Genomic DNA, 14028 nt, shown 5'->3' on the forward strand with positions numbered 1-14028 from the left:
AATATAACCTATATGTTGTTGACCTTGTACAGAATGAGTATTCTCAGAATGAGTATTCTCAGAATGCTTCACACAACAAGCTCCCATAAACAGCAAAGGAATAAATGATGCAATGATGTGTTTTAATGATGGTAAAGGATAAACATTGGTCAGAAACACCAGAATAACGCCCCTATGCTTCTTAGAGTAGTGCCAGAGTATCTCTTACATGCGACTGTGAGGGCCCACTGAGGTGTCAACTGCACTCGAACCGAGGTGAGGGCTTGAACCCACAAACTCTGACTGAAGCAAGTGTCTGATTGAAGAGTAAGGACTCTATTTAGTCTTCAGGACTATCTCAGTTAAGGATTCACAACATCAAGTCCCCCTAATTTGGGTGGGGTCACTTCCGGCGGTCAAGGAGTAGTGGAGTGAAGGGGCCTAGACTTCGTCCAAACGGCAGAGAAAGTGAGACGGGCGCATCAGAGACGCCCAACCCATTGAGTCATCAGGAGAATTGGGGCAGAAGCTCCACGGGTGACCAGAGAAAGCAGTGGAGTGCCATTAGAACCTGGTTCTGCCACATCTTGTCCAATTTTGCCAGAATTTGTCCAAATTTCAGTCCCCATGTTACAGTTTAACGTCCTAGAATGCCAATCATAGATTCTGTGTTTATCTGGCTCACTCCCAGTCTCGGTCTCATTCACTCACCCCACACATCAACATGCACTCTCACCCCACACATCAACATGCACTCTCACCCCACACATCAACATGCACTCTCACCCCACACATCAACATGCACTCTCACCCCACACATCAACATGCACTCTCACCCCACACATCAACATGCACTCTCACCCATCCTCACAGTGGATGAGTGCAAGTGGAGTGGGCACCTTGAGCCTGGGAGTGAGCTGGGCACACGTACACTCTCACCCTCTAATAGTTGTCTTTATTTATTTATTACTCATTGCTATGACTCTCTTTTGCTCGGAAAGTTGATTCTTTTCATATGTCAGCTGTTTTTTTAAAAAAAACATCTTTCCAAAGTTCACTCATTGCCACCCCCGCCGCCGCCCAGATTGAGAATGATTGAAATGTGCACCCCCCGCCCCAATGCGAAAAGGTTGGATATAGGGGATAGACAGGAAATTAGAGCAGAGGCCACATGATTTTAGTAAATGGTGCCACAAGCTCAAGGGAGTCAAAGGGATTACTCCTGCTCCTAAGATGAATGTTCCTATGCACTTATCAAATTAATACCTGTTTTTTGTCAAGTGAAGGAATGCTACTGTTCATTCAAAACTTGGCAGTAAATAATTTCTAACTTTACTCTTCGATACTTACTCCAAGTATTTAAGGAATTCCACACTTAGATCAACAGGAACATATTCCGATAGCAAACCATGAGCATAACGTAGATAATCCTCTGAAGAAAACAAAATTATAAAAAAAAATTTTTTTAATTGGTGCACAACACAAGGATCAGTAGCACGGGCAAATTACAGGTAAGTAATTAATTTATTGGTTAGTATATTCAATAGTTGTCAGTGCTTTTTTCCTTTGGTTACATTTTCAGCATTAACCGAACAGTTAAACAACCTTAATGTGAAAGATTTAAAAAGATTAAATATGACTGTCAGCCGGCATGGAAGGACAGTTGGAACCGTGGAGATTTTTCCATCTACGGGGGAGGGAGTATTCTTTCTTTTCGCCGGTGCATAATGTGTTTTCAAGGATCAACTTCTTTATTATGGCAAAGTCGTTGTTGTCGGGCTGAGGAAAGTGGAATATCCGGCGATTGTTACCCCGGACCGCATTTGGTAGATGTGATCCTGGAGAAGGGGCTGGCACAGAGGCCAGTGTGGAGGGTGGATGTGGGGCTGTTGGCGTATCAGAATTTTGGTGCAAAGATTGGGAAGATGATTGATAACCATGTGGGGTTTAGCAGGAATTGGGACGGTCTCGCCGTCAATGGTCTGGGAGGTGCTGACTGCGGTAGTGAGGGGCGAGATCATCTCATTTAAGGCTCAGGTGGACATGGAGGCAAGAGAGGAGCGGCAGCGGCTGGTGGACGAAATTCTGGAGGTGGATGGGAAACATGCTGAGGATCCACTCAAACTCCTGGTGAGGAGGAAGGAATTGCAGGCACGGTTTGACCTTCTGTCCACAGGGAAGGCAATTCGGTGGGCAACAGGGTAGTGTGTGAATATGGGGAGAAAGCCAGTCATTTGCTGGTGGGCCCGCACCGCCGGTAGGTGGCTGCACGAGAGATTGTTTGGGTCCGGGATGGGGCAGGGGAGTTGGTGCCGGAGCAAGTGAACAAGACATTTGAGGAGTTCTATAAAAAGTTGTATAGATCGGAGCCCCCCCGAGGACGAGTCGGATATGAGGGATTTTTTGGGGGGGTTGGAGTGTCCTAGGGTAGTGGAGGAAGAGAGAGCAGGGCTGGAAGGGCCGATGGAGAAGGAGGAGGTTCGGGCAGCGATTGGGAAGATGCAAATGGGCAAGGCACCGACCGGGTTTTTGGCTAGACTGGCATATTGAATGGTGGAGCAGGCTCGAGGAGTGGAGTTGCCTACTCCTGCTCCTAGTTCTTATTACGTACCGTCACCATACAGACTGCAGCGGTTCAAGATGATTCAACATCACCTTTGCAAGGGCAATTAGGGACAGCCAATAACTCCAGTCTTGCCAGCACAGCCACCTGGCTGCCTTAAAGATCGTGTGCACAAGTTAGCCTCTCTAAGTTACCGAGCGTTTACGGCTATACAAAAAATTTTTAATGGGCTGCGTACTTAAACAAATCACCCTCTTACTCACAAAAATAAATTTGACACTACATTGCTCGTCAGTGGCACCCACTTCCTACGAACAAATAAAAGATTGAATTTTTGAAAAAAATCTAAAATTCTGAGTATGCCATGGAAACACAATAAAGGGAGAAAGAAGGAGCCAGAAAGATACCCGTGAGAAAATGTTGAAAAACTTTAATAACATTATTCACATGCTGCTGACTTTATTTTTAACTTGTTTCTAAAGATACTGAATCAGCCCTGTTGGTCTCTTGACATGATCCTGACTTTTGCATTCCAGTTGTCTGCGCCCGAGTTAACTTGAGAGTCTTCCAGTTTAAAAAAAATGTCTCCATCCATGCCTACTTTCAAACTCAAATGAATGCCTGAATCACCCAGAATCACCCAATATCCATGCATCAAGACAAATAACCACTCTATAACTGGATATCAACACAACCCAGCCCCTCATTTTAGCGCAATCATCAAATGAGGTTTTCCTCGTACAGTAAATCTCTTAATCAAGAAACATGGGTCCAAAGTGGGCAAACAAAAAGTAACCAAACATATTTGACTTCATGCGATTTCCCACTGCATATTCAAAGACTTCATTTGGGTTTGAATGTAAACATTTGACATTGACAGAGAGCTGGAGGGCTATCAAGTTATCTAGACACCTATGCATTTACAAAGAAGGCGCGTGGGCAAAATTCTCAGCACAAAGTACAGTAATCTTTCATCCCATCCTATTCGCAGCTGATTACTTTCAGTGCTTAGGATCCCATGTCAGACAGAGCCTTGCATGAAGGAAAGGAAAACTGAAAGGTTTACTGTGCAAAACGTTGGGCCGCCTCAGGCATTTTTCTAACCAAGAAGCCCATTTGTCCTCACACTGGAACCTCACGCTGGAATCACCCCCCCCCCCTCCGCCGTGGTAGTAGCCACACTACGGACATGGAACCAGTTCAGGCGTCATTACAAGTATGCCAAGATGCTGGTTTAGCACAGGGCTAAATCGCTGGCTTTGAAAGCAGACCAAGGCAGGCCAGCCTCCCCGAACAGGCACCGGAATGTGGCTACTAGGGGCTTTTCACAGTAACTTCATTTGAAGCCTACTTGCGACAATAAGCGATTTTCATTTCATTTTATTTTTCATGTCCATAGAGGCCTCCATCTGCAACAGTCATAGGTTCACACCGGCAAGAATAGGCACTACTTTTGGGCAGAAGACAGAGGGACAGTGAGATTGAGGTACTTGTACACAGACGATAGACTGGCGAACCTGGGGGAATTCTCAAAGAGACTCCAACTCCCGAAAGGGAATGAGCTCAGGTACCTGGAGCTGCACGACTTTCTCTGCAAGAAGACAAAAACGTTCCCCCAGAGACCTGGACACACGTTTCTGGACACAATGGTGGAGCTGGACTGGTTAGAGGATGACAAATGTGGCGTCATCTACAGACGACTCATGGAAAAGGTTAGGACCCCACTGAACGAGACCAGATGGAAACGGGAGGAGGAACTGTGCATGGAGATAGAGGGATGACTCCGGATCGAGGCGCTGCACAGGATTAACTCCACCTCCTTCTGCGCCAGGCTAAACCTGATGCAGCTCAAGTTGGTGCACAGAGCGCAGCCTAATAGGACATGCATGAGCGGGTTCTTCCCGGAAGTGGAGGATAATTGTGAGCGGTGCCATGGGGGTCCAACCAACCACACCCACATGTTCTGGTCCTGCCTCAGACTCGGAGTTCTGGACGGCCTTTTTTGAGGCCATGTCCAGGGTTGTGGGGGTAGAGATGGAGCCTTACCGATCTGTGGCAGTCTTCGGGATGTCAGAGCATCCAGAGCTCTGGACAAGGAAGGGGGCGAACACCCTGGCCTTCGCCTCACTGATCATCAGGCGGAGACGTCTGTGAGGATGGAAGTCAGCAGCACCACCCAAGGCCTCGTAAAGGCTCTCAGACCTGTCTGAACTAAAAAAAAATTAAATTCTCGAAGGGGATCAGGGGAGAAATTCCGCGATACGTGGAAGTGGTTCACAAACAGGGGTGGGTAGCAAATTCCTATCTCATCGCTCCGTGGCAACTATGGGGCAGAACGAATTCACTCCGTCGCTATCAGCTCAGAATTAGCCTGGCTATTAAGTACACCAAATCTATTCCATTTCACCCAACCATGTTTATCTCCTTAGAGCCCAAGTCTAAAGACTCTAAAATGTTCCCTAGCACAGATGTTAAAGTAACTAGTATGCAATTATTTAGAATTAGCTCGGTCTCCCTTTTTAAAGTAGGTACTATATTCGTCACTCTCCAGTCTTCTGGCACACATCCACACCCAATATATCCCTGACATACAAGATACAAAGCCTCCATTACTTTTCCCCTCACATTCCTTTGGATCCAAAGAAATATCCCTTTTGACTGGCTCTTTTTCTTCCTTTACCCTAACAACTTAGCTAAAACTGTTTTTTAAAAATATTTTTATTACAAAATGTTTTCATTATAACACAATAAAACCAAAACACAGAACAAAAGCAATTCCAAACTTATCTTCCCTCCCAACCCCACCCCCGAAAAGCAAACAAATTGTAACCAGAAACCACACACCCCCTTAACATCTGACGGTGACCAACTCCCTGAAATAGGAAATTAATGGCTGCCATCTCGAGTAGAACCCCTCTGCTGACCCATTTCATGAAGTATTTGATCTTCTCTCTAAGTACAAAAACTCCAAAAGGTCACTCGACCAAGACAAAGCATTAGGTGGAATCGGAGTCCTCCACCCACACCGAACTCAGCTCTGGACTATTAACAAGGCGAAGACGAGGGCATCCGCCTTCACCCCTGCCTGCAGCTCCTGTGTGTTCAAGATCTCCAAAATGGCCACCAGCAGGCAAGGCTCCAGCTCAATCCCAAGAATTCCTGACATGGAGTTGAAGAAGGAGACCCAAAAGCTTACAAGTGTGGGCAGCACGGTAGCACAGTGGGTAACACTGTTGCTTCACAGCTCCAGGGTCCCAGGTTCGATTCCCGGCTTGGGTCACTGTCTGTGCAGAATCTGCACGTTCTCCCCGTGTCTGCGTGGGTTTCCTCCGGGTGCTCCGGTTTCCTCCCACAAGCCCCGAACAACGTGCTTGTTAGGTTACGGTCTCCATATCCTCAGAGTGGCCACTACCAGGAGGCTTGAAGTAAACGTTGCGGGAAAATGGAAGCGGAGCCGTAACTGAGACCCTCAAACTAGTATCCCTCCAAGCACTCACCACCATCCAACCCAAAAAGAATCAAGATCCTTAAGCCATCCATGAACTTTCTCAATGTTCGCAGCCCAAAAGTAAAACAACACATAATAATAATAATAATAGTTTATTGTCACAAGTAGGCTTCAATTAAGTTACTGTGAAAAGCCCCTAATTGCCACATTCCGGCCCCTGTTCGGGGAGGCTGGTACGGGAATTGAATCCGCGCTGCTGCCTTGTTCTGCATTACAAGCCAGCTATTTAGCCCACTGTGCTAAACCAGCCCCCAAGTACTACTGAGTCCGTGGGATCTGTGGGATCTTGCCACCCAAATAAAGGAAGTTATCATTTATTCACCTTCACAAAGAACAATTTGAGGAGGAAAACAGGGAGACACTGAAACAAAAATAAGAATCTTGGGAGGTCATTCATTTTTACTGACTGGACCCTGCCCGCCAAGGACAGAGGGAGGTTTTCCCACTTCTTTCATTCAGACTTAACCCCATTCAGTTGGTCAGTAACCAGAATCAGCTGGTGCGAGCCCAGATCGGGAATAGAAGCCAACAACTTGTTGACGAAAGCTGTATCATCCCAGTCCGCGGAGTGCATACAAATTAATCAGAACCACTGGAGTACCTACCAATGACCCACTAACAATCACATAACTCCCGTTTGGATCCACCAAAATTTTAGCCCCCGATAAAGATACTCTCTTATTCATCAAAGCTGCAACCCCCGGGCCCTACTACCAAATCCCGATGAAATACTTGCCCTACCCAGTCCTTCCGTCACCGTGCCTGATTCTTGATCCGCAATGGGTCTCCTTCAAAAACACATCAATATTCAAACTCTTAAGGTGCACAAACACCGTAGATCTTTCTGCTGGGCCATTCAACCCCCTTACATTCCAGGTGACCAGCCGAACAGAGGGCCGTCTACCCCCCACCTCTGAGTCAGCCATTCCCACCATGTGGGACAGTCCAGCATCTACTCAAAGAGAGTCAATACCAGGCCCACCCAAAATGGCCGCCAAATCTCCCATCAGAACAGAACAAAAAAAATTATAGCCACCGTCAGAGAACTAACCCCCACACACTCTCTACCCGCCTCCCATCAATTCCACACCCAAATAAACCAGCAAACAGCAACAAGGCAAACAAAGCCCCCTATCATCACCCCACCACCTTCCTTAACCCCAAATAAATGAAAACAAAAATCCTAAAGTCATCCTTAAAAACCCCCCCAGTGATGAGCTGCAGTTACCCTCACCACTCTGCTCCCGTTAACTAACTATACAGCTCGCAGGATGGCCCCCGCTCAGAGTAAAAACAAAACAAATAACCATAACATCAGTCCCCCACCCATATCCAACTTTAATAGCTAAAATAAAACAAAGAACAATGCTCCTCCCACAACCTAACTGAAGAAATACCATCTCCAAAGTGCTCAACAGACACCCCAACAAATCCCAAATATCACACGCACATCCCTCAAACAGACATCTCACAACAGACACAGTTCACAGTTAGCTCAACCCCAGTCCATGCATCTGCCAAAGGCCCCTGTCTCCTCTGGTGCATCAAAATAGTAATCTTTCGATTCCTAAGTTACTCGGAGGAGCGCAGGACACACCACATCAAATCGAACATTGTTCCTGTACAACACAACCTTGGCCTTGTTGAATGCTACATTTCTCTTAAGTCAGCTCCACTCCCAAATCCTGGTAGAGCCTAATGGTGTGGCCCTCCCGATGTCCCTTCGCCCACCGCAGGACCCTCTCCTTTTCATGGTAACTTTGAAGAGTGTGGAATTTTGCATTGACTTTATCAGCCAACACCTTTTGAAGCAACTTCTAACTTTCCGTCTAGCAGTCACAGTGTTCAGATTTGATTGCTGAGAATGTTGTTGCTAGCTCCCCGCAACACCCGCCCATCCCAAAACGATGGCCCTGATCTCCATCTAAACCACCCATATTCTCCATCCATACAAACTAGGAGCTGGAGTAGGCCACTCAGACCCTCGAGCCTGCTCTGCCCACCATTCAATTAGGTCATGGCTAATCTCATTGTAACCTCAATCCCGTATTCCTGCCGGCACCCAATAATCTTTCACCAACTGCTGTCTCCTGCCATCATTCGTTATTCTAATTAGCTAAGGTGAACATGATGAAGTTGCAACGCAGCTGATGAAGTCCAGCATTTTCACCAGCCATCCGCACCATTTTAGCAGCTAGCAAAGAATGTAAAGCACTACAATAAAAAGGTTAACATTCACATGCATACATCATGGAAATAGGAGTATCCAGATCACATACCCCAATTGCTCATTGTTTATTTACTGATCAGAAATACAATTAGTTGGATTCCAAATGTGTTAATGCAGTGCCTTATACCTTATTCCACCGAAGAAAGGATTCTGCATATAAATCAATAATTGTGGAATAGCTACTAACCTTCAGTTGCTTGTGTAGCTTGCTTATTTCTAATCAGTGTACTGGACTGCACACCTCCACCGACAGAGAGATTGGTGTTTTTCAGCGCTTTGACAGTCTGCTCAGCCTATTTGGAGCAAGAAACACAATCAATCAAAAAAATCTTGTTGCTCCACAAAGCAAAGCGTGGGCTAACCCAGCAACCAAATACTCAGCAAACCGTGTAAACTCCACAATCACTGCCTCAACAATCATAAGCTCAGGATGTCTCACAAAGTGTTTTACAACCAATGAAGTACTTTTGAAGTGTAATTATTGTTGTAATGTGCAACAGGTGCCATTAAAGAAATGGAGCGGCCATTTTGCACACAAGGTCCCACAGACAGCAATGAGCTAAATGATCAGGTGATTTGTTTTCTTTTTAAGGCATTGACTGAGCGATAAATATTGGTCAAGACATGCAGGAGAACTTCTCAGCTCTTCAAAATAGTGCCATGGGATCTTTTGCAATCCTCTGAGAGAAATAACAGACATGGCCTCATTTGGATGCCTCTTCTGAAAGAGGGCTCTACCAACAGTGTAGCATCCCCTCAGTAATACATCCCCTCAGTATATCACTGGAGTGCCAGCCCAGATTAGGTGCTCAAGTCCCTAGAGTGAGTCTCAAATGCACAATGTTCTGACTCAGAGAGGAGAGTGCTACCACAGAGCCGTGGCTGATACCTGGTTAATTCAAAAATTAGTTTAACTGGAATTCTAACCAGCAGGCTGAAAGATCTAGTAGTACATAAAAGCATTCCCACTGTTTAAACTCTTCCACCTACCACTAATGATATATTAGATCAAAATGATTCACAGCATGTTAACACAATGAAAACAGTGATTCATATTAGCAAGCATGATAATCAAAATGAATCTCAGCAGACTCAGTCGAATGCTATTTAAGAATATACCAACATCATTCCTCCTGTTAAATTCATTTTCAGTTACAAATAAGCACAAATGGCAGCACCATGAATCTTAAAGAGATCACAGAATGCATAGTAAGTTAATATTAAAACAAACCTTTCAAAACAACCATATTTCTACGGTTAGTGTTGTTCAGAGAGTGTGACACCCATGATTCCCAATGGATGAGGATCTATTAGATCTGGTTCTGGAAAATGAAGTGGGCCAAGGGGATCAAGTGTCACCAGGATAAAGTGGTCTTGGTTTTAGGTCAACTATGGAAAAGGACACGGAGCGGGCCAGAGTAAAAATATTTAATTTGCAGGAGGGCCAGTTTCAATGGAGTCAGGATGGATCAGGTGTAGGTAAATCAGAATCAAAGACTAGCAGGTTAAACTGTAACAATGGCCTACCTTTAAAGGAGAGATAGTTCAGGTATTAAGTTAACTCCCACCAGGGGAAAAGATGGGACAACCAAATGCAGAGCTTCCTGAATGATAAAAGAGAGAGAAAGATGAAGCAGAAAAAGGGTGCTTCTGATAGATATCAGGTTGATAATACAATTAGGAACCTAGCTGAATATAAAAGGTTCAGAGGAGAAGTAAAAAAAAGGAAATAAGTGAAGTAAAGAGAGCATGAGAAGAGACTGGCAGCGAAAATAAAGCCATTTACCGCTACTCTGTTTACTGCCAGTCAACCAACTTTGCAGGAACTCACCAAGGCTCCTTAAGCAGCACCTTCCAAACTCATGACAACTACCATCTAGATGGACAAGGGCAGCAGATACATGGGAACCTATCATCTGGAATTTCCCCTCCATCCCAACTTGGAAATAATCGTCATTCCTTCAATGTCGCTGGGTCAAAATCCTGGAACTCTCACCCTAATAGCACAGTGGGTGTACCTACACCATATGGACTGCCGCAGTTCAAGAAAGCAGCGCACCACGGCCTTCACAAGAGCAATTAGTGAGGAGCAACAAATACCGGCCTAGCCAGCAAAGTCCACATCCCGTAATATTTAATAAATTTTAATAAAATCTTCCATTGGTAGAAGGATCGAAAGCCAAAGAAACTGATTTAAGGGGACTAGCAAAAGAACCAACAGTGACATTAAGGAAAAGCTTTTTTTATGTAGCAAGTGGTTATAGAGTCAAAGAATTTACAGTGCAGAAGGAGGCCATTCGGAAAGAGCACCCTGCCCAAGCTCACACCATCACTCTATTCCCGTAACCCCACCCAACCTTTTTTTGGACATTTAAGGGCAATTTAGCATGGCCAATCTACCTAACTTGCACATCTTTGGACTGTGGGAGGAAACCGGAGCATCCGGAGGAAACTCACGCACACAGGGGGAGAACGTGCAGACTCCGCACAGACAGTGACCCAAGCCGGGAATCGAACCTGGGAACCTGGAACTGTGAAGCAACTGTGCTAACCACTATGCTACCGTGCTGCCCACCAATTAGGTTAGGAATGCACAGACTGAACATGTGGTGATGGCAGATTCAATCATGGCTTTCTAAAGGGAATTGGACAATTATCTGACAAATCAATTTGCAGGGTTATTGAGATCGGGCCGGTAAGTGGGACTACCTAATTGTTCTTGCACAAAGCAGGCATGGACACCATGGGATGCACGGCCTCCTTCTGCTCTGCAACCATCGCTTTATTCTATATGCTACAGACCAGTGAAATATACCACTGAAGTCAATGGATTGCAGAATCAGCTGTTTGGTTTGCGCCCCCACCAAAGTTGAAAGTTCCAAGTCTGTGAAAAGTGCTTCCTGCGACCATTTTCACAGAAAATAAAACATTTATAATTAAATACATTACCTTTTTCTTTAGCCACACTAGGGTTTTCTCTTTATTGTATTTATAAAACTTCCGATTACCAATTTCTGTGGGGGTAAATAGAAGAAGGCCATGAATGAAATGGTAGCCAAGTATGAAAGGGAAATCAACAGTGGAATTTGACTAAAATCAAGCATGTTCAGGGAAAAGCTTGCTCCACTCAGTCCAGGGCTTAACATCAGCAGGAACCTGCTTGCGTTCGGCAACCACATAGTGCTTGTGGTAACATGGGAGCAATTGTCCATTGACGGTTAGATCCTTCCACATTGTTCCATGGGTTGAGTTGATGAAGGGTAACTTAACAGAGAGTTTAAGATGACTAAAACGGAGTTGGCAGTAGATAGAGAGAAACTATTTCCTCTGGTGAGTGGCTGTTGGAAGTCAGCATTCGGATATTCCCTCTGCCTCACCGTATCAGAGGTATCGTCAGGTCGTTGAGTTGTCTCAAGCGTCCATAGTGGAGCCAGTGTGAACAGCCACACAGGCGGTGGCATCAGTAAATGGTTCTGGATCATTGTCTGTTTCCAACTCAATTAGAATAACTTGCATTTATGTAGCATCGTTTATCACTTCTGAATATTTCAAAGTGCTTTACAGCACTTACTTCTGAAGTGCAATTACTGTTGTAGCTTAGGAATAACTGTAGCCAATTTGCAAATAGAAAGATGTCCAATCTGTTGCAGTGATATTTGTGGATGGCTGAATAGCAACAGAACACTGGGAAAAGCTGCCCTGCTCTTCTTTGGAAGTAGTGCCATAGGATATTTTACATCAACTCAAGAGGCCAAAAAGGACATCAGTTTAACATTTTGTCTGAAAGACAGCACTTCCATCAGTGTAGCACCCCATCAGTGCTGCACTGGAGTGTCAACTAAAGTCTCTGATGTGGCGTTTGAACCACACACTGAGTCAGAGGCGAGAAGTGACCACTGAGCCAGGCTGACACCTCAAACACGGCTGTCTGATACAGCATCACATATACACCACACATCGCTAAACTGCATGATCACAAATACGAGACCTGAATCCAGACAATCTAAGAGGGGCCACAGCATTTCAATGGCACTGATGGCTTCAGAAATTTACATTTCTGATAAAGGGACTTTCAACCCTTGATCAAAGGGATCAGGATTCAAAATTCAGGTCAGAGGTAAATGTTTTACCCAGCTTAACCAAGACAGCATTAGAATCAGGAATAGGCTGACATCACCCACAATAACATAAGTTCTGAGGCTGCAGGCATACAAAGTGAGAAAGAGCGGCTTAGAAATTCACAAGCAGTTCTCGGGTTCCAATCTGTACCTTTTTCATCAGTGAGGTGAGGAAGTGATGGCAAAGTCCTCGTACAATTCAGTATGCTGCTGCAACTGGGAAACTCTTCATCCTTTATTACCTGATCCACTGGTTGAAACTTTCCGTGCTGTGAAAGATAGAGATTTTAAAAAGCTCTAGGTGACAAATTAAACAAATCAACAATTTTCACGAGAGATTAATGGCTGCTGATATTGAATTCCCCGCCCCCTCCCAATTGTGGAAATATGTATTTTTTAGCACCATTGATTTAATTTTAGCTCTGCGTAGTTTCCAGCAGATGTCTGAATAATCTGGGACAGGGATCTCCCAAACTTTTCTTTCCGAGCCAGATAACCATATACCACTGAACCTTGGGGGAAGGCACACACATTAATTATTTATCCTCTTTCCTATTGATTTGCATGTATTTCAAGTCTTGCTGTTCTGATCAAAGAAACGTGACAACAGGAGTGGGCCATCCATGCCTTTAATATCTTTTTTCTTGCGTCTTCCCTTGAATGTGAACATTTCTTTTTTTGAAAAATATTTTTATTCTCCATTTTCACATTTTCTTCAGAATTTACACTCCACCAACAAACAGTAAACGGTAACGAATACAATGTCAATCCCCTTATTAACTACAACAATCCCATCCTCCCACCACCCCCCAGACAGTGGCCCACCTGACATTATAAGCATCAAATAAAACTAAACCTCCCAAGGAGGAAAAAAGAAAAAGGAATCAGGAATCGCCCCTGGTCACCGTTGACATACATAGTCTACCCCCCCCAACCTAACATTCAATGCCATCCAATCCCCGAAAAAGTACCGTGAATGGCACCCGTGAATTGTAGACACCCCCCCACCCAGACTCCTCCCCTCCATTTCCTCTTGTAAACTCCTCCCCCCAACCTCGGTTCCTTCCCCCAACTTTTCACCCCGGCTGGACTCACCGAAACCTGTTCTGCCAGGCTTCGATGGCCGCAGCCCCTCCCCCCACCTCACTCCCGTACACTGGCCGGCTTAAACCGGCCAGCGTGGAGGCCCCCACCCGGGTCTCCTTCCCCCTTGACCGGGTCTCCTTCCCCCTTGCCCGGTTCCAGACAAACCAAGAAATCCCCTTTAGCACACAACCCCAGCATACACACCCAAGCCCCAAAGAACCATCATTGCAAATGAAAGTCCCATCTCTTCCCTTGTCCAAATATATACAGCGTCGACTCATTTAGTACATATACCAACACAAAGTGAAAAAGTAAAGTTATATGAGGCTACATCGGTACACGACCAATTCTCAATTCTGCCACAGTCCTTCTGCCTTCGCAAACCCCTCCTCTGCTTCCGCCGTCCCAAAATAAAAGTCCTTGGATTTGTAGGTCACCCTCAACTTAGCTGGATATACAATGCCGCACTGCACCTTGCTGATGTACAGTGCCTTCTTCACCCGGCTGAAGGCAGCCCGCCTCTTCGCCAGCTCCACTGTAAAGT

At 45.3% G+C, this 14028-nt stretch overlaps 1 protein-coding gene across 2 annotated transcripts in view; it reads right to left on the reverse strand.

The window, feature by feature from the left end:
* Positions 1-14028, reverse strand: part of rnaseh2b (ribonuclease H2, subunit B) — a 73917-nt gene that overhangs the window by 42778 nt on the left and 17111 nt on the right. For both annotated transcript variants that reach the window (XM_072514217.1, XM_072514216.1), the window contains exons 5-8: positions 12550-12667; positions 11230-11294; positions 8468-8573; positions 1330-1411 (exon numbers count right to left, since the gene is read on the reverse strand). In XM_072514217.1, coding sequence (XP_072370318.1) covers positions 1330-1411; positions 8468-8573; positions 11230-11294; positions 12550-12667 — 371 coding nt within the window. The remainder of the gene's footprint in view (positions 1-1329; positions 1412-8467; positions 8574-11229; positions 11295-12549; positions 12668-14028) is intronic.

This window comes from Scyliorhinus torazame, chromosome 8 (genome assembly GCF_047496885.1).
Source record: "Scyliorhinus torazame isolate Kashiwa2021f chromosome 8, sScyTor2.1, whole genome shotgun sequence".
Lineage (NCBI taxonomy): Eukaryota > Metazoa > Chordata > Chondrichthyes > Carcharhiniformes > Scyliorhinidae > Scyliorhinus > Scyliorhinus torazame.